At 50.6% G+C, this 20,733-nt stretch overlaps 1 protein-coding gene across 4 annotated transcripts in view; it reads left to right on the top strand.

Annotated features, from left to right (window-relative positions):
- Stk24 (serine/threonine kinase 24) overlaps nucleotides 1–20,733 on the top strand; it is a 99,565-nt gene that overhangs the window by 32,999 nt on the left and 45,833 nt on the right. For 2 of the 4 annotated variants that reach the window (XM_058582773.1, XM_046454773.2), the window contains exons 1-2: nucleotides 2,181–2,240; nucleotides 13,700–13,930. In XM_058582773.1, the coding sequence (XP_058438756.1) occupies nucleotides 2,196–2,240; nucleotides 13,700–13,930 (276 nt within the window). In that variant the 5' untranslated portion in view covers nucleotides 2,181–2,195. Of the gene's footprint in view, nucleotides 1–2,180; nucleotides 2,241–13,699; nucleotides 13,931–20,733 lie in introns of those variants that run through there. The other 2 variants (XM_058582775.1, XM_058582774.1) reach the window with 1 other exon arrangement.

Below are 20,733 nucleotides of genomic sequence, written 5' to 3' on the forward strand. Positions count from 1 at the left end.
TTTTTCTGGGATTTTTATGTAGTACAGGAAACGTCACCTTGGAGCTGATGTTGAGCTCCTAACAAGGACAGAGGACCCTCTGCAGTTTTCCCTGCTGTGTTCTGTGAGGCTTACCTGGGGAGGGGGTGTTCCACGGACGGAGCTGTGCGGAGGTTGCCTGGCCTTCTCATAGAATGGCAAAGTCAGGCTCAAACTGGAGATGGGAACTGTGGGCCAGTGTGGCTTCACAGCCAGTGAAGTCTGCGCTGGGGGATGAGCTGGCTGAGCGTCAGCAGGAGAGCAGTGACACTGCCAGTTAATGCAAACAGCACAGCACCTGGTCAGCTCTGATGAAGCTGCTCCTATCACCCCATTTACCAAAGAGGAAACCTAGCTGCCCTGTCTACAGAAATCAGTGTCCTTGACCCATAGCCTGTTTCTTCGGAGGTAGGTCTGCAGGGGTCATGGTGAAGCAGAGTGGACAGACCTTAACCTTGGCTTAAGGGCTAAAGAGCTGATTGTCCTCACTCTTGCTGTGTCCCTGAGGAGGGGGCTGACTTCAAGCCATCTTCTCATCTGCACAGGTAGCTGCCTCTGAGGCTTGGGAGGGGTGGTGATGAGGATAGCCGTGTGCAGAGAACTCTCTGGAGGCTGCTGCGAGTGCCCACGGGGCCTTGTTTCTTTCCCCCTTTCCTGGTGAGCACTGGAGGACAGGCCAGGGGAGCATGGTGGTGCCATGGGAAGAGAGGGTGTGTTCCCCAGTGCTGTTGGAGTGATGCATGAGAAATGCTTGCGAGGTCGCCGGGGCCCTGGCACTGACACTGGGTTCCTTCAGTGGAATCACCAGCTTGGTGGGCAGAGGACCAAGTGCTTCGTAGCAGCCATCTGACAGTCTAGTGCTGGGCTTGGCAAACTACCTCTGCCCTGAGCCAGCTGCGTCGGCTCGTGAGCTAGGAGTGGTTCTTACCTTTTAAAAAGATGGTTAAAAAGAGAGAAGAGTGTGCAACAGAGGTATTTGGCCCCAGGTCCCCTGAGGTGTGTGCGTGTGCAGTGTGCACGCTGCACTTCCAGCATATCACCTGCAGAACTCTTGGTCCTCCAGGGTTTGTGTGGGGCAGTGGGCTTGGCTCGGAGTCCGAGGATGTCTGTAGATCTAGGATTTGGCCAACATGGAGTACTTCTTGATGGCTCCTGCTCTCTCCTCCTTTTGCTGCTCCACCCGAGGCTGTAGGAGAATGTTCAATGGAACACTTTTTTTGTGTGTGTGTGTGTGTGTGTGGGGGGGGGTGATGGTCAGGTTACGTGTATTCCTGTTGTCACAAATCATCCTTGTCTCTGACCTTAGCATTGCTATGCCAGCCCTTTCCCCTTAATGCCTCTAAGAGAGAGGATTTTCAGGTAAAGGAAAGGCTTTTAGTGGTTGAAATCTGCATGTACTCAAACCATTTGGACTGATGTCCAGAAGAGTCGCTTTCCTGATACCTCTGTTACACGAGCTTTTATAAGATGCACATGGGAAGGCAGGTTTGCCTTGAGGAGTTAGGTGGCCTTGGTTCCAGGTGGCAGTGTTCTAGTGTGACAGCCAGGGTGAGCTTGGCCAGGCGTTGCCCTCACCAGGAGGAGCCTCGGAAGTGGGAGCCGGGCTGCTGGCGCCTGTGTGCCTGGCAGGGTCAGAGTGTTTTCCGTGGCTTTGTTCTTAGCAGGTTGGTTTTAATAGCAGAGGTGCAGGGGTTTATTTCCCAGTGAGCCCCCTAGTTTATTTGGAAGGGGTCACGGTTTTCGGGCTTACCTAACAGAACTGCCCTCATTTTGTGTCCAGACCTACTTGGCATGGCTACCCTGGGCCTCCTGCCTTTCGGGGAGGCCTTCTGTTGAAGGAAAGGGGACTGGACACCACTGGGAGGGCCTGGGAAGGGGCCGAGGTTCCTCTCTGGGGGGCTTCGGGGTGGTGGAGTCCTAGGCTGCGACTTGCTCCGAGCTTTGTGAGTAGGGGCAAGTCGAGCTGAGGATCTGCAGTTCTGCACTTCCACTCGCCCCTGTGCCCGGCCTCAGCTGCTCCACTCCCCCTGGCCACCCTGAAGTGTGACGATGGCGTCCTCACTGCAGGTTCATGTGGTCAAGCTGGGTACAGACGAGATGCCCTGTGGAGCGCCCGGGAGCGTTTGGCACAGGCAGGCTGTCATGGTCCTCCCTGCAGAGGAAGGGACCCCCAGCAAATGTGTGCTGCCGCTCTCACAGAGCTCGGACCACAGGCCGCTAAGGTAACTGAGCAGGTGGCGGGAATGGGTCACGCATTGGGGCAGCACAGTACCTCTCCCCCCCCCCCCCCCCCCCGTGAGGAGGGGATCCCTAAGTTGAGGATCGGGTGTTAGGAGACGTCCTGGGGGTTTGGATATGGGGCCGACACATGGAGAGTCATAGTGCCCCAGTTATTTCCTCCTCCCTTCCCTTCCCCCTTCCCTTCCCTTCCCTCCCCTCCCCCTCCCCTCCCCTCCCCTCCCCTTCCCTTCCCTCCCCGTCAACACCACAGAGCAGGTTTTCTTGTGGATCATGTGATCATTAGGGTTGGAGTGAGTGTGTACTCGGGGAATGTGTTTACTAGGGGGGGGGGGAGGCGGCACCTGTGATACCTTCAGAGAGCCCAGGGAGGCCGACCAACCGCTGCCACCAAGGAAAGGACATTCCCTGTGGGTGGACCTGTGGTGCTTATTTGCAGTGACCACTGAAGTTCTCTGTGACCCGGAGGGAAGTTTCTGTATGAACCTGCAGTTTAGGCCTCAAATTTAAAAATTGGTATTTCATCACAGACAAGTGATAAATGAAGAAAAGGCCCTGTCCTGAGAGAGCACTCAGAAATGACAGTGGCTTTCCTTCTGCTTCGTGCTGCCCGGCCACATTAGCAATGAAAGTTTTTTTTTTTTTTTTTGAGAGAGAGTATTTAAAGACTGGAAAATTTTGTCAATTCTTGAGCTTCTTGGAGCCATTTACTAAAGATATTTATTTGGTAAAAGAGGTTTGTTCTTTGGAGACGCTAATTAACCACTAGTTCACCCTCCTCCTCTTGGGGGCCAGAGGTGAGGCTGGGTAGTATGGGGCGGGTGTGGGTGAAGGAGAGGGAAATGCCGAAGGGGAGCTGCAGGCCCCTAACCATGGGCCTCTTCCCAGGGCAGCCCGAGCCACGATGGAAGTTTCCAGCTGTCACTGCTGGCATGGGAGCCTGGGCAGCGGTGGAGCTGTCTCCTGGACTCCACCATGGGGCGGCCTTGAGGCTGCTGCGTGCTGGGTCTCCCGGGAGCTTTGGCTAATACGGATGCTGGGATCTCCTCCCCAGAGGTTGTGATGGCACCGGTTCCAGGCTGGCATGCTGGTGTGTTTAAAGGCCCCCTTGTGCAGCCCTGGTGGAGAACCCCTGCCCAGCAGGGCCCCGGGGACAGGATTTTTGCCTGGAAAACGTCCTGTAAAGGGACATTTGGCTTTTATTTATGGTTCTTTTTGCTTTATCTTATAAACCTTATGTTGGCCATATACGTACATATTCCTAAATGTTCAGATATTTTATAAAAAAGGACAGATTCTTTTTCAGATTGGGGAGACTGTTTGTAAGACCCCTGATAGTGATCTTCAAAGTTAGGACGAGCGACCTTTATGGGTGAATAGGCTTGACTTGGACAAATTACCCAGTGCTACTTTGAGTACAGAATGCCTCTTGAAGTTTAATGGCCTGATTAATCTGATGAGATGGATTTTCAGGGTATTTATTTGCTTGCAATTAGCTTGAAGATCTCTTATGGGAAGGATAATTTGTATTAAAAAATGGGAAATTGGCACAGTTCCGCCATACCTAAGACTACAGCAGTTTTGATCTCTCAGGGGTGTCTTGCACTGTGGTGTGCGTGCCGCATTCTCATTCGGTGTGTGCTTTGGCCAGTGTTAGTGATTTGTAAAAATGTCCCGGCATGGAGTGCTGCTGTGAGGATGAGCTCACTCGTTCCTCCAGTGGCTTGCTGGAAGTCCACCCCGGTCCTGAGGGGCTGGGTTGCACTGGCCACGTTGCCTCTGCCACAGGTTTGCTGGAGGCCCTACTTTTCCCTTCTTACCAAGGCCGGTTTGCCCCCCTGTTAAACCTGTGCAGTGGATGCAGAACTGTCAGGTGTCCTTGTTCCTTCTTAGGACATCTTGACACTAGCTCAAGGTCGTGCAGCTGCATGTCCCAGCAGGAGGCAGTCCAGGCTCTTGCTCACTTCTGTGCGCTATTTTTCTATTTTTCTTGCTGTCAGGACTTGGAGACTGATCCGCAGGCTCAAGCTTGGAGTCCCCTGGCGGTGGTTCCAGAACGGCTTTGTGCCGGGACAAGTCACGTGACTGTGGTAAACTGAAAAATTAAAAAAAAAAAAATTGCCCTGTCCTGAGAGAGCACTCAGAAATGACAGTGGCTTTCCTTCTGCTTTTCTGCCCTGGCCACGTCCCTGCTGTTACTGCTGCTGCAGGGATCGCGATGGACAAGGGCCAGCTGTTAAAACTCACCAGCTTAGGCAGAGTTTCTTGGTTTTTATGGATAAAACAGGAGAAAAGCCTAGCTTCACTCCCCCGAGTGGGCTGGTGTGGGCTGGTGTGGTCTGACTGCAGTTGGTAGCCGGGCCAGACATGGTCAGAAGAAAACGCGGTAGCTCTTCAGGTTTAACGCCACCAGATACTTAAGACATCACACAACCACTGTCATGAGTTCTCTCAAGAGATTCTGGGGTATAATAAGCGCTGTGGAAATCTGGACTCCAGAGGACAGAGCCCTGTATGTGCCTAGGACCCTTGGAGGGGCAGAGGACACACCGCTTGTTGGGGATGCAAATCAAGTCAGGATGGCGCCTGCACTTTGTCAGGAGGAGTGGTTTGTGAGGCAACGCCAACGAGCCATTAAGATGGTGAGGATTCCTTATTGGCTGACTGCTGTATCTGGATGATGTTAATTGAGTCAAGCTGTGTGTAATCAGTTAGGTATATATACCTCTGCTGTCCGGCAGAGAGGTGGCTCCTGCTACCTTGGGTGCCCGCTACTTTTGAGTTCTCACTCAGTTCCCACTGAGTTCACTCACAATAAAGCAGTTCCCGCTTCAACCTTCAAGTTGCTTGTCACCTCCCGGTTATTTGCCCAGCCGGACTGCGGCAACCGCTCACTCGGTTACTCCTGAAGCCAGCAGGTTCCTGCCGCCTGGTTTGACACGGCTGGACTGTTTTTGCTTTCCCATGAGGTTGGGCCCCTTGAGAGGACCAGGCTTCACTCGTGGTAGGTGACAGGGAACACTAGTCTTCTGGCTTCTGCGGAGAGTGCAGGCCAGGTGTGGGGCGGAGAGGTCCTCCCAGGAGGCCCTTCTTGTTGGTTGCAATTTCGTCAGCTGGCAAGGTAGACCTACAGACGCCCCTTGAGTTATGCTGGGGCCATGTCCCAGGAAACCCGTGGAAATTGAGAATGCATGTAAGCCACCTGCCCGCCGTGCACCGCAGTGGAGCAGCAGGGTCCCCATACTGTGTCAGTCCTCCCCGCTCGTGTTCATGGGGCTGACTGGATGCCGGGCTCCCGGTGTCTCCCAGCATCATTAGAAGAGCCTCCCACCTGTCACTAGCCTGGGGAGAGATTCAGATTTGAAATTCCAAGTGTGGTTTTTGGTTTCTACCGAGTTTGTATGACTTTTTTTTTTTTTTTTTTAAGAGAGAGAATGAATTTTTTAATATTTATTTTTTAGTTTTCGGCAGACACAACATCTTTATTTGCATGTGGTGCTAAGGATCGAACCTGGGCCACATGCATGCCAGGCGAGCGCGCTACCACTTGAGCCACATCCCCAGCCCTTGTATTACTTTTGAATCACCCCAAAGTAGAAAAACCCCTGTTTAATCACAGCTGCTGTTGGGACTTGACTTTGCCTTGCACCCTTGCCTGCTTTTTGCCATAGAGTCTGATCTGGAAAAGCCAGGATGGTAGGAGAGGGAGCAAGGCTGTGTCCGCGGCCACCACTGTGCACGAAGCCCTGCTGTGGGAACACAGGGATTCTGCTGGCACCAAGTGGGCTCTGTCCTTCCTTTCTCAGAGGACTTTTCGGTGGCATGCCTTTGAACCTCCTTCGCTCTCAGGGTGGGTGGACCTGACCTGCTGTGTGGCTGGAGAGTGCCTGCGGGCAGCGCCCTTTCTTAGTGAGAGTCCTCTTCATCCAGAGTCCAGATCTGCCTCGGGCCTATGTCTGCCTCTTCCTCAGGAAAGGTTTCCTGCTAGGTTTGCTTGTGGTGCCTATGCCCTTCCTCAAGGGTCAGGGAGGTACGTAGACTTCAGTTTAGGTGGGGAAGGGTCTGCTCAGAGGACTCGGTTGCCTGTGTTTGCTTGTCCTGTGGAGTGTCTGACTTTCCCAGCACAGTCTCTGTGCAGCCCATGCAGCCTCCACACAACTTCGCCACCGAGTGTGAACTTCATCATCCCATCTCCTCTTGCTTCTGGGTTAGCCACATCCCTAGCCCTTTTTATGTTCTATTTGGAGATAGGGTCTTGCTAAGGTGCTGAGGCTGCCCTTGAACTTGGGATCCTCCTGCCCCAGCCTCCTGAGTTGCTGTATCACAGGCATGCACCACCATGTCCTGTGCCTCTGGGCTTTCTGGATGGAGTTGGGGAGGGAGAGAGACAGTAGACTTTGGTTGGAGATGCTAAAGGTGGTAAACTGGGAAGCACTGAAATGATGAGAGGAGAGCATGATAATACAAATGGGGCTGAATGGGTTTTCAAATAGGTCAGGATTTTCATCTCTCTGTCGATCTGTCTGTCTGCCTGCCTGCCTGCCTCTCTTTTCTTTGCAAGTTTTGTTTTCTCCCAGGCTTTTTTCTATGAGCAGATGCTTTGCCCTTTGTCAGTCTATATGTGGTTTTGTGTGTGTACCTGACTTTTCTCTGAAAGCTTAACATGCCACAGGCATTTCCCCCTGCGATTCAAATACTGCACAGCCAGCGTAATAGTAGGGAATTTGCTGAGTACTTACTTGTTCTCCAGGCTTTGGGCCAAGAACTTTCCATGAACTATCTCATTGAATCCTCATGATCAGGCTAAGAGGATGTCCTTCTGTCTGCCCTGTGATGTGGATGAGAAAGCTGAGCAGAAAAGACACTGAGTATCTTGCCCTTGGTCACAGAGCAGGCAGAAGGGTGGAGGAGGGGTTTAAACCCAACCAGGTGGTTTCCGCCTCCTGGGTGGGGCTCTCACTTGCGTCCATGTCTTTATAAAGGTTGTTTAAAGGCTGGAATCCAATATTCCATTGTACATGTACATTAGATGTTGCTTAATTGGGTCGCTTTACTTTAATCCTGTTTTGCATTTTAAGAAACTCGGGGTTGTGTGCCTCTGCTGGTGTGGGTGACTGGAAACGTGGGATGAGGACGGGTGGTTTCCTAGGTTGACTGATCTACATCTGGACACATGCAGAGTAGCGACAGCAGTACCAGGCTTGGGGTCCGCTGCCGAGGGGCTTGTTTTCATTCCATGTTTGCCAAGGCAACGAGTCACTGTCACTGACCCCTCTAGGACTACTTGCCCCATCCTGTCACTGCTGTGTGTGTAATCAGAGTCACTAAAGAAGAGGCGGTCCCTTAAATCTAGGAGAAGCAGCTCTGTAGAAGTTGCTGGGTACTTTTCATCGATGTCCTTGAGGATTGATTGCCATTTTGTCTAGATGGAGGCGTCCTTAATAGTGACCAGGCCTTGTTTGAGAGCTCATGGCCACTCTCTCCAGTGTTGGGTGGTTCTATACTCAGGCCTAGGGCCTTGATCTGGTGCTGGTGACCCGCCCTCACCCTGATGTGGAGAGGTGACAGTAGTCTTGCTGGTTTTCCATCGCTATGGGTGACCAGGCGATCCAGGCTTGTTTCTCGCTGGCCACCTGGAATAGCGTTGTACCGTCCTACAGTGAAGAGCTTGTAGATTGCTGACTCTCGGGCCCTTGGGCCTGGCCCTTCAGGTGCTCATGATCCTTGGCCAGGTGTGTGTTTCCATAGGTGACCTGAGGAAAGGTGAGGGGCCTTCTCAGAGCCCAGCCCTGTGCCTGGGCCTTTTGAGCTGGGTGTGCCTCTTCTCTGTACTTTGGTCAGTTATTAAAGGTCCTGACCTCAACATAGTTTAGTAAGTGCCTTGGTTTTCCTAAATCTTTTAATTAAAGATTGACAAGAGTAAATTTGAATATGAGGAAGGTAGAGAATTTAGCTGACTGAAATAAAGAGACAGATGGCCTGGTTTTGTCATGAGGAGGAGGGTGGGGAAAGAGGTAAGAACACAAAGCTGCAGGCAGGAGAGGCGGGTCCTTTCCAGGGTTCCCTCCTGGCCTGGCAACCCCCCCCCACCCCCAGGCAGGAAGTGGGGCTGGCTCTTTAAAGGGCAGCGAGGGTCTTGTGACTAGAGAAAGGACGAGTGTCGCCATCAGTTTTCTCTTGCCGGATGGGATGCCACGCACTGTGTCGGTAGTGGACATTTCTCCAGTCCTGGATCTGGGGAGTCCAAGAGCTTGGCCTTGGCCTCTGTGAGGGTCCCGCGCACCCCCTCACGGCCACAGGAGGCAGAAGAGGCCTGATGGGGGCCCACTGCCTGGATACCAGTCTTCATCGTTCACGAGGGCGGAACCCCGAGACAGAGTACTTCAGGGTCCCCTCCTCGTGATCTCCGCGGAGCTCTGGCGAAGACACCCCGACCGCAGAAGGGCCCGCGGCTGCCAGCAGCTGCCCTGGCGTGCCAGCCCCTGGCAGGCGGGCAGGTGGGCCTTGGTCCTCGCGGCCTCTGGTCGGTGAGGACAGCATTCTTTTTTGTTATGGTCTCTTTCTCCCAGACTTGTCCTTAGAGGAGGCGAGGAAGGCCTACAGCTGTGGGCGGTGCATGGGGGCCACAGGGCTTGTCCACATCCCTCCTTCACCTCCTGCAGTCCCTCCTGGCTTCTCTTGAGGGGTGCCCCCTGGTGCAGCAGTGGGGTGCTGCGTACCCCGTCTTGTTCTAGGAGAGGTGAGTTCTGGAGGGGGTTGAGGGGTAGGAGGTGGGGGGCACCTTATCTGAAGCCGTGACCAGTGCTCAGGGCAGCGTTAACCCTCCTGAAAAGGAAGTTCCCAAGGTGGCTGGCAGGATGGCATTTTTTCTGCCAAGGCGATCTCCATTGCAGCAGAATCTCAAGGAAGGTTCCTTTTTGAACAGGCCTTCCTCCTGGTGCGAGTGTGTGTGAGGGATTAGTGTTTCTTGGCATTCCAAGACGGGTTCTTATCCTTTGGCTGGGTCTTACTCTCTGGGGTTCTTATCCTGTGGCTGGGGTCGCCTGTGGAGCAGCATGGCTGGGTGTCTCTCTCCATTGGACAGGAACAGGCCTCTCTGCATGTTGCCAGGGGTGTTCTGAGAGGGCCTCTTCGGACTTCACCTTGGAAACAGGGTCATAGGAAATCATGAGGCCAGCCCAGGTCCTGGGATGGGAAAATACTCTGTCCCACAGGGAGCAACAAAGTAGCATAGGGTGACTGACCACAGGGGACGGTTACCTTCTCTCAGGCATGCAAGGCTTGCTCTCCCCTGCCATTTCCTCCTCCCTCTCACACAGCAGCAGGCTCAGGGCTGGGGTGGGGCAGCTAGTGAAAAGCCATCATCCCAGCTGTCATGAGCGAGAGGGAGGAGGGTCTGCAAACAGGGCAGGAGCCGGAGGCCTGTGCAGGAAATGGTCATGGTTCCCACGGCTCCGAAGTGGAGGCAGGACTGGCAGTGCTGGCTGCACCTGGCTTCTGGCGTCCCTCTGTCTCTGGTTGAGGAACAGACCAACCCAAACCTGGTGACTTCTTGTTTCTCCTGATTCTGTGGGTCGCTGGGCAGTCCTGGCCTTTCCTGGGTGCTCTGCAGTCAGCTGGTGGCCCTGCCTGTTGAGGCTGGATGGCCTAGGGGGACTTTCTGCAGGAGCTGGGGCCTCAGTGGAGTCCAGGAAGTGGCTGATTGGTCTCCCCACTGGCTGGGAGGTGTTCCAGTCACCTCACAGGCAGGGTGGGATTCCTTGGGAATTGGAAGGGCTTGGGGAATTCCTCCACTTCCCCTGCCCCTCTCCTTTTCTTGGTTTGAGGGTGAGGCAGCAGGAGAGGAGCTGACCTAAAACATACTGTGGCAGTCACCTGCCTGCCCGCCTTGCTTCTCCCCAGTTCTGAGTGTTGGTTCTGCGTGTGGTGGTCCCAGACCACCACCAGCAGCAGCAGCAGTGTCACCTGGGAACTCTAAGTTCCAGATTGACTTAATGGGAAATTCAGCCTGTGGCTCAACCACCTTCTCAGTGAGTCTGACGCGCCGAAGTGTGAGGACCTGCTCTTCGGAATGAGGGTGGTGGCTGGCTGCCTTCTGACTTAGGGCCTCAGGCCTTTGCCACCTCTCTGTTGTCAGAAGAAATGCTGTCCCCCAGCCTCCCTTCAGGCCCCTGTCTCTCTGAGTTAGAGTCTTCTTTGTGATGTCTGACCTAGGTCCTGTTTGTGTCTGTGTATGTCTGCACAAAATCCACATTTAAAAAGTAACTTTACCACTCAGGGTCATCGAGCATCAGTGTCCTGCTGCTCCTGGTTCCCAGGCTCCTGGTTGTAGAGGTAAAACATGGCCCCAGACACCCCCAGCGCAGTCTAGCAGTGGAGGAATACAGGGTGACGTCCAGTTGAGCAGGGGAGGTGACAGATTCCGACAGTAAGTGCTGGGCTTGAGATGTCTGGGTACGAAGAGATGATACCTTGCAAGCCATGGGTCCTAAGGGCTCAGGCTCCGAAGGCCGGGCAGGAGCTGGTGCAGAGAAACCTGTCCTGGGCACAGGAAGTTAGTGCCGGGTTTCCCTGAAGGTGGCTGTTCCTTGGAATCTTTTAGAGTGCTCTCCAGGTGGATTTTGTGCATCCCCACCCCACAGCCTTGTGAATAATAGGTGTCCCAGACGGTTTTGATCAGACGGATTTGGAAACCCTGACCCTCACCCTGACCCTCACCCTGACCCTCCCGGCTTGCTCCAGGAACAGGAGCAGAGCACAAGCAGGAGGCCTGGGGTGGAGCTGGCTCTGTCCTGAGTTAGGCTGGCCTAGACGGGTCTGTATGTAAAGATCTTCTGGAACCCGGAGGTAGGGTGGGGGTAGGAGGGTCGGAAGGAGAGCTGAGAGCAGGGTTCCAGATGCCAAGGGACTGGAAAGTTACAAGGAGGAGGAGTAGTTGACGGGCTCAAGTGCAGGGCACTGCGTCACTGGTGACCAGAGGCAGCCGAGCCAGGCTGCGGTGGGGTGGATGCCTGTCAGGACCTTCCGAGGAGGAGCTGCGTGAAGGTGGAGGCTGCCGGGTGCTCTTGTTGGGAAATGGGAGAAGCCTGAGCTTGCTGCCCTGGGCGGGGAGCCAGGAGAGGGGGGTGGATGGAAGAGGGCTGTTGAAGTAGAGTCCTGGAGCAGAGAAGGATGGATTCCGAAGCCCAGCTTTTAGGATTGGCCTTGAAGAAAAGGAGGGCCACCCCACCTCGTCCCGGAGGGAAGGAGGGAAGGGGGACGGTGTGAAGGTGGACAAGGTAGCTGCTGGGAATGGCCAGCAGCCACTCGCCTCTGTTCCGTTAATTTGAAGAGGAGATGCCCCATCCTAACCACTGGGGCTGTGCAGGAGGGCGGAGGCCGGACTCAAGGCACCATGCAGGGGAGGAGGGTGCCAGGTGCCCACCCGGGATTCTCTGGCCACTTTTGGGGATGTTCCCAGTTCCCCAAAGTGACTTTGAGGGGTGTTCACCTGGAGTACCTGACAGGTTTGAAAGTAACGGGATATTTTAGGGCTGCCCACTAGCTTCAGAAATAATCCCCACTCTGGTGAATTGATGGTCCTGGGCTCTGGCTGCTGTCACAGACTCTGGCAGATGCAGGGCACTTGGGCTGTTTCCGAAGCCTGGAATACAAGTTCAGGCTCCCCGCGTGGTCAGTTCTCCACCACTGAGAACAGCAGGTGCTCAGGAAGCACACTAGGGCTCCGTGTGAGCCAGCTGTGGCCACGTGTGCAGCGCTTTGGTGGAAGCCCCAGGGGCGGGAGCCTCAGCTGCCCCATGACTGTGTGTAGCTTTCCATGAGCCGAGGTGTCTGCGCTGGCCTCTGGTCCTTGTGGTGCTGGTGTTTGTTAGGCTATGGCTCCATAGGACGTCCCCTTCCAATTTTAAGTGTCACTGTCTCTCTTTCATGTGTCCTTCCTTCCTGGCCAGTGGTTTTGAGCTTTCTCACTGTGGGTGCACAGTCTCTGGGCCAGGCTTTGCCCCTCTGTGAGAAGGAGGCCGCCTGAGACTTGGTGCCTGCATTATCACTGTGCCTTGTTTTGTTTCCTGGGAGGGGACACCTTGTGGCCCAGTGAGGCTCCCACATTAGGCCACAGGCTGACTTGTTCCCATGGCTCCCTTGGGCAGTGCTTGCTGGGACCTCTGAGTGTTTCTTCCCCCAGCAGGTGAGGGGTGGGTGCCTGACAAGACTCACTCCACTCTCTGGTTGTCACCGCTGTGTCCTGTGCCTGGGACCTGCTTTGGCCCTGCTGGGCTTCTCACTCTACCCTCTTCTCTTATTCTCTTTACTTCCTTTTCAGTCCTCTCCCTTTCCTCTCTGACCCTTTCCCATCCTATTCCAGTGTCTTTGAAGGCTCCATGGACCTTCGAGGGTTGTCTCCGCGTCCCCTTTCTCCTGCATGCAGGGTTGTTCTAAGGGAGAATGTGTCCCTAGGGCTGCTGGCTTGAGCCCTTTGATGCCCAGGGAGGTTTCTGGCTGGTGCTTGTCACTGGGGTGGGGCTGGGGTGTTCCTTGTTCTGAGGTGTGCAGTGGCTCTGTGCACCTGGCTCTGCTTGCTAAATGTTAGTATCCCCCACCCCCCTGAGTTTTGTGACAAATAGCCCCTCACATCACTTCTACACATGCCCTGGGGGTGACAGGTTACTGCCCCCATAGAGAACTCAGCTGTTCACACATCTCTGTGCAGGGGGACTGCTAGGGTGGGTGCCTGACCATTCATGATGGTGAAGAACTTTTAGGAACTGTTTCAGGGACACAGCACTTATGTGACAGAACAGTGCAGGCTGCTTATTGTTTTCTGGGATTCGGTTGGATTGTTGCTGTAGGTGGAGGCAGCAGTTATCAGTGAGGGTGGACACTGGGCTTTGCACCAGTCCCTCATAGGTAGACTGTCTGTCCCTCCATCCCAATCCCTTGCCTGATGTAGTAGATACCTGTGTTTTAATAAATACCCACTTGGATTTAGGTAATTTTGGGGATAGGGTGGAATTTTTGTTTAGACAAGAGTGTGCTGTTGGGATTGAACCCAGGACCTTATGCCTGCTAGGCAAGTGCTCCATCACTGAGCTACATCCCCAGGCCAAGACAATAAACTATATGTCCATTCTAGCACGTTCACAGAATCATTTAGGCTTTTAATTCCACTTTTAATTTTAATTCCACTTTTCTTCTTTAATTGGGTTTTGTTTAATTGTTTAATTAATTTTGTTTAATTGTTGGACGTTTACCACGTTTATCAGTCTAATCTACATATGTAGGTGAGACCCAGGAATCTTAGGTCCTGACCCTGAAGAACTGTGTTCCCAACCAATCTGACCCTTGACACAGAAAGCGGGACTATGGACTGAAGTATCATAAATAAAGAAATGATCATGGCACTGTGAAGTATAAAGGTTTTCCTTCTTTTTCTTTTCTCCTGCAGAACCTAAAAGCAGACCCAGAAGAGCTTTTTACGAAACTGGAGAAAATTGGAAAAGGCTCTTTTGGTGAGGTGTTCAAAGGCATTGACAATCGGACTCAGAAAGTGGTTGCCATAAAAATCATTGATCTGGAAGAAGCTGAAGATGAGATAGAGGACATTCAACAAGAAATCACAGTGCTGAGTCAGTGTGACAGTCCCTATGTAACCAAATATTATGGATCCTACTTGAAGGTAAGGCTTAAAAATAGCGCCATTTTCCATCTTGCAGCACTTGGCTGAGCGGGGACAGGAAGGACTCTTGCAGCACAGCAGGCTTGCTCAGGAAGGAGGGTGATGTGACCTTTGCAATCAGAGCAAGCTGACCTCGATGGTCTATCATTTTAAATGTCGCCTATAGAAATTTATTTTTGGCGAAGTGTTTGATGTTGACATTCTCTTAGAAACAACAGAGTATTTCTGGGTGGGGCTTTGGCATCAAAACTGTCTCTCAGTATCACAGTAACTGTTAATCACCTAATTTTAGGATGATTTATGAGCAATAATAAAACACTCATGCCAGCTTAAGAATATTAATCTCTTAATGTTTTCCATCATAACTGCAATTTAATTTAATGCTGTTTTTAAAGACTGTTGCTGAGAATTGTTAATTTTGATAGCTAGTTTATCTACGCTTCTCAGAATACGAAACTAAGTTACAACAACAGAGCACTACAAACTATCCTTGGCCTTTATGCTATTCCTAGAATCGTATTAAAATGGTTTTCTGATCTTGATGGAACCGGTTCACTCTATTAGATGTTGCAGGGTCATCTTCTCCCCTGAGAAGTTCTAAGACTGTTCTTGTGTTTTGGGTTCCTAGACGTGTTCATTTCATGAGCTACAAATGTGTAGTATCTTTTAAACTGAGTTTTGGAAATCAAAACATTGTAGGTAGAAATGACTATTTCCCAAGGAAAGCAGCACCACACCATTGTGAGTTTATCTATCTCCTTAATAAACCTGCTTTGATGTAAAAAGGGATAATATAGGTTTTGATTTTGTGGAAATGTGAATAAGAAGGTATTAGTTGAAGGTTGGAAATTCTGAGAACCTTTGATTTACCAAAATGAATATTTAAAGGAAATCAAAATTGAGTGGTAATACTATTTTCCATTCTGTAAATGGTAACAATATGGCATGGCTAGCTCAAATGTAGCATTTTGAATTGGGAGTGAGTTTTGGAGTTGAATGTCACCAGGCTTGAATCTTGCCATCATTTACTTTGGTGTGTGGCCTTGAGTGAAGAAAAAAAAAATTGTTTTTAAAGCTTCCTTGCTTCCTGATTTGTAAAATGGAAAATACCCATTGTTGCAGGGCCAGGGATGTGGTTCATTGGTAGAATGCTTAAAATCCTGGGTTTAGTCCCAGCACTGCAAAACCCCAAAACAAACAAAAACCCATTGTTGTAAAAATTAAATGGAAAATAAGAATGTGGAAGTACCTTCAGTCAGCTTTCCATGGCTGTGACCAAAATACCTGACAAGAGCCACTTGAGAGGAGGACAGTTTATTCTGGCTCCCATTTTCAGAGATTTAGTCCATGGCCAGCAGACTCCTGGTCTGGGCCCAAGGTGAGCAGAAAGTGATGGGAGGGTGTAGCAGAGGAGAAAGGAGAAGGGGCCACAGGTGGATGTACCCTTTCAGAGCACGCCCCCGTTGGCCCGTCTCCTTCTGCTTACAGTCGCCACCTGTCAGTCACCAAACTAGGATGGACTGATTGGGTCACAGCTCACAATCCGACCATTTCACCTCTGAATATTCCTGCATTAACACAGGAGCTTTTGGGGGACACCTTCTATCCAAACCATAACAAGTAGGTACCTAATCTTAATTTCCTTCCTTAATTGGTTGGATTTGTTGAGACCTCCTCTCTTAAATTGCCTTGTAGTGAAGGTAAATTACCTTCAGAGAAAGTATCCAGTGAGGTCAAACCAAGAAAACCCGACCAGTGAGAGCTGAGGAAGGAGGCCAGTGCCCAGAGTGAGTGTTGCATGCTGGTGCCCCAGCGTGGCACTCACCAGGCAGCCGGGAGGCACCGCAAACCTTCTTATGACCAGGAGGAGAGCACGTGCGGCTTCCACAGGGGAGTGCCAAGGTCGAATGGATATTAGATTTCTAAGAAGAACAAGCTCAGCTTGGAATCTGTGCTGTGCTGCTTCGTGTGCTGTCAGCTTCCTGCAGCAGTGGTGGTCAGCAGATTCCCAGTTGGCGTTGATGGTTTGCCGCTGTTGTATGGTAGATCTCAGAGTGTCAGTGATTTAGCTGAGCTGCTGTGTAACTGGAAATTAGGGCTCAGTGGCTACGCATGTCTTCAGCCTCAGCTCTGCAGCAGGATTTTACTAATTGTGGGGGTAGATGGCTTTACAGTGGCTCTGACTACACATACCTAGAGTCCTGTTCAGTCTGTCTGGTTCTTGCCTGAATCACTGATTCTGGACCATCATAAAGCAACCTGACCTTGGTTCAGGGTTGCCCAGTGAATTTTATTTAGTTGACATAAAGCCAACTGCTGTCATAAACTCCTTAAATTTATAATAACTCAGGTATGAATTTATCTCTTGCTCACAGGTGGCCTGGTCTGGGGGCTCTTTACCTCCAAACACCGATCCAAGACCTCCAGTTCCTTTGTCTTGCACATTAGCTGTGCTTGGCCATCTTAAGTCAGTGGAGGCTCACGGGTAGGAGAAGCTATGTGCTCAGGCCTGGCCCAGAGCATTCTGTTTCTGTCCATGTTGCCCTGGCCAGAACACCCCTGACCACATCTAACGTGGGAGGCTGGGAATGTCATTGATTGCATGTTTAGTGGGTGGAGAAATGGGCTCAGTGCACATGGCTGGTCTTTCCCAAAGACATGAACTTTAAAGGAAATGGAATAACTCATGGGATGGTTTTTCCACTGACTGTCTTCAGGTCAGACAAAAAGTTTGTGTAATATTTTTATCTTGTATTTTATAAATTTTACCAGGCTGATTGTCCTTTAGGAAATAGTACCACAAATAACATCTCCACCATTGTGGAAGGTTGCCTTCCATTTCGTAAATCATGTTAAAGACCATTGTCATTTTATTTAAAACATGAACTGCTGTTCATAAACAGCATTAACTGTCACAGTCAGCCAGGACAGGAACCCAGATTTGTAATCCTATCTGCCCATTCTTACATGATAGAATTCCATGGACTCCCTGGCCCACAAGAGGACCCTGTGACAGCCAGACTACCCTCGCATTACCTTGGTAGCTTAGGACGTTAGTGTGGTCCTGACTGGCAGGTAAGAGGCGGATGACGGTGACTTGTTAGACCAGGTTGGCGTTGCTTGTGCTGCATGTGGTCCCCATTGCCCTTTGAAAGCTGTACTGTTCAGAGCTCAAGTTCTTCATTCTTTACGAGGTGACTGGAGAGGGGGTCTTAGGATCTCACCCCATGTTAAGGGACTTTTACATAGCAGGACTGGACAAAGGAGAGAATGAATACCAGCAGCTGGTGTCCTCATTGCTGGGTCAGCATTCAAAGGTTTCATGGTTATTATTTGGCTTCATTCATCTAGACCAGCAAAAAAGATGAAAAAGAGTAAGTGGTCAGAATGTCCTGAATATTACTGCAGACCAGGAGGTAGGTTCATTTTGATGTGTAGCCATGATCAAATCTTAGATCACTTTGTGGCATGTTGTTGCCCAAGATTAAAAACAAAACAAGGGCCGGGTGTGGTGGTGCACACCTGTAGTGGCTCAGGAAGCTGAGGCAGGAGGATCAAGATTCGAAAGCCAGCCTCAGCAAAAGCAAGGCACTAACCAACTCAGTGAAGCCCTGCCTCTAAATAAAGTACAAAATAGGGCTGGGGATGTGGCTCAGAGGTCGAGTGTCCCTGGGTTCAATTCCCGGTGAACCAAACCAAACAAAAACCAAGTAAGACAGCCAGGGAGAGAGGGACAGTGATGTCATATTGAGAATTCTTGTTTACGTTGGTGGGTGTACATCGAGGACTGCAGAAGTCTTGAAGATTATCACGCGCCCTGCACTTCATTCATTGTAGCCTAAGTGTTTAATGTTTGGAAAGTCAAACAGTCGGAATGTTAACCAGAAGTCTCCATCTCTCAACTGTTGTACCACAGAAACACCGTCCACAAGATCCAAATGAAAATGTTTGTTGGTGCGTGGGGTGTGCAGGACAAGAGAGGGAGTGTTGAGGGTATGTTTTTAGTGAGGACTTAAGATGGGGACAGTACTGAGAGGTGGGCGCAATGTGGGATTCTACCTCTCTTCTGCCCACCGTGGACTCTCTAGGCATTTTGGTGGGGGGATCGCCAGCCTACCAGACCCTCCATCAGGTTCACGGATGGTCACAGCCAGGGTTTTCGTCTTGGAGCATCCCCTACCATGGGCCACTGACTTGCTAAGGGACCAAATGCAGGTAGATACACTGATCTTTGGGATTGCTATAGAGTTTGGGTCATGTTTGTAAAGTGCCTTGCATGTAATTAATTTTTAGTAAATGATAATTTCTTCTTCTTATAATTTTTGGTACTGGAATTGAACTCAGGGACACTCGACCACTGGGCCACATCCTCAGCCCTATTTTATATTTATTTAGAGGCAGGGTCTCACTGAGTTGCTTGGTGCCTTGCCATTGCTGAGGCTGGCTTTGAACTTGCGATCCTCCTGCCTCAGCTTCGGAGCTGCTAGGATTATAGGTGTGCTGGGATTATAGGCGTGCACCACTGCTCCTGGCTATGTTTTTTTAATTAATATGAGAAAAGTTATCCAAATAACTCAGCTCATTAGTCTGAAACTGATTGTCAGCATGCTGAACATGGGGCTTTCTTATGCTCTTTTATAATGTTACTTAGGTCGCAGACATCAAGCCAGATTGAAGCAAATCAGGTGTGAGGCCCAATAAAAAAGAATATAAATGGCTTTTCAAATCTTTATTTGCCATAGTTTTTATTTTTTAATTTTTTTTATATTTATGAACTTTGGAGTAGTTGTCTAATAGTGGATTCAGATCCCTGGTTTATGTGTAATTTTCATCAGTTCAGAGATTGTCAGGATCGTTTTACCCAAAAAATTCACTAGAAGGCTATTAAGGGAAAGTCCCTCAATGAATTTTAGAAAATAAAATCATTCTGCTAAAGTGTTGGTGACATGGGCACATTATAGAAAATAGCACACTTTTAGAGTAATTTTCAAAGCTGTAGTTTTTAGACTTCTAGTTTCCTTTGGGGAAGGGAGGGGGGAGAAAAACAGTAGTGCCTGATGAAATGAAAAAACAATCATTTTGCTCTCAGGGAACGAAATAAAAGGAGGCCGGGTGGATGAATGGAAATGGGAAAAGACACCAGGTGAAGGGCTGGCGTCTCCGCGGGGGAGGCTGCCTCTCCATGATTCCCAGCAGCCTCCCCTGACTTTCAGGCCATTCTAAGTGGACAGTAGGGTATAATCAGCCTACTGTACTTATCTCCAGGGGACACCCCTCCTGTGGTTTTCTGCCCTGAAGGTTGTGTTACAATTCCATGATCTTTTTGAATCTCAGCGGGACCTTCAGCCTGGCCACTGTGCCAACAGGCATAGTCCTTTAGGACAAGTTAAACCGGATCTTCACTTACACTTTTCTCCCAGCTGTTTCTTGAAAACCATGCTCCTGAAACCTTTGATTTCAGGCATATTTAGGAATACCAATGGGTTATTTGCTTCCGAGAATGTGTCTGTCTTCAGGTACATGCCCTGGAAGTGCAAAATCTCCTACACCTCAGAAATTCTTACCAAACCACGATACCTTTTAAATTTGTGTCTATTTTCCTTCCAAAGATAGAATTCCAGCAGTATTTTCAGTTAACTGGAGAAAATAAGATACTACTTTAATATTTTAGTACTTAAGGGAGAGGATTTGTAGCTTTTTTGAACCAGAGTCAACAAACCATCTTTAAAGGGCCAGGGAATAAAGTCTGGACCCTCCCACATGGAGAGGTCCTTATCTTGTTGGAGGACATTCTGTGCCTATTCTGGTCTACATTTGGGAAAATGAGGACCATCTAAATGTGCCCTGTAGCTCTTTGTCCCCCCCTGCCCCCCCACACACACCGGCCACCCAGGTGCCCCACACCCTGAAGACCCTTGTGGCAGTGTCTGCAGAGGTTCTTGGTGTCCAGTGCTGTTGGCATCTAGTGGGTGGAGGCCAGGGGTGTTTCTGCACATCCTGTAGTGCACAGATTACCCAGCACAATGTCAGCATCACCCTGCTAAGTCCAAGTCACCCTGCTCTGTGATCTTGGTTCACAGAATGGGTGTGCCAGTGATGGTGTTCCTCCAGCTGACATTTGGGAGACTTGGACAGGTAATCTCAGAGACCTTGGTCTGCCCACCTGATTTTCCTTGCCAGACCACATGTGGGCTTTGAGCAACATGGCTGATATGTCCCAGAAACTCAGGACAGAGTGTGCACTGCTCGCATGCTAGGCTGCAACACTGCAGTCTCATGCAGCACTTGGCTGATGGTGTCCAAGAGAGGCTTCACTGGGTTTCTTCTGTTCTGATGGAAGGCTGGGTAAAAGGTAGACCATGTGATGGACTGAAGGGGTCAGTATTTACATGGCAGTCGGTACCCAGGACTCACTGAGACCTCCCCTGGCCAGGGGTTCATCTTGAGCAGCTTGTAGTGGACAGCAGTGGTCTGGTGGGTGCCACCCACTCCTCACAGACAGGCGGGCTCATGACAGGTTGCTTTTCTCCCTGGGACACTTTACTCCAACTGAAAATTCACCTTCACTGGAGGTTCTCATTTGCTCGCTGGTGTTTGGATTTTTTCTAGCAAATGGATGTGGTGACCGTGGTCAGGAGTGGTTATTGAGTCTTCATCTTGATGTTGTGTGTTAGAAAAGTTTTAATGGGCGAGAATTCAGGTGAGCTGCTGATCCCGTTCTTAATATCTACTCACTTACTTTATGGGAGTGCTTCACTGCTGGAGTTGGGGTTGTCAAGGCGTGTGAATGAGCGTGGTGTGAC

The sequence above is a fragment of the Marmota monax genome, unplaced genomic scaffold (assembly GCF_021218885.2).
Source record: "Marmota monax isolate L192 unplaced genomic scaffold, Marmota_monax_Labrador192_F-V1.1 WCK01_AAM20220418_F8-fsc00026, whole genome shotgun sequence".
Classification (NCBI taxonomy): domain Eukaryota; kingdom Metazoa; phylum Chordata; class Mammalia; order Rodentia; family Sciuridae; genus Marmota; species Marmota monax.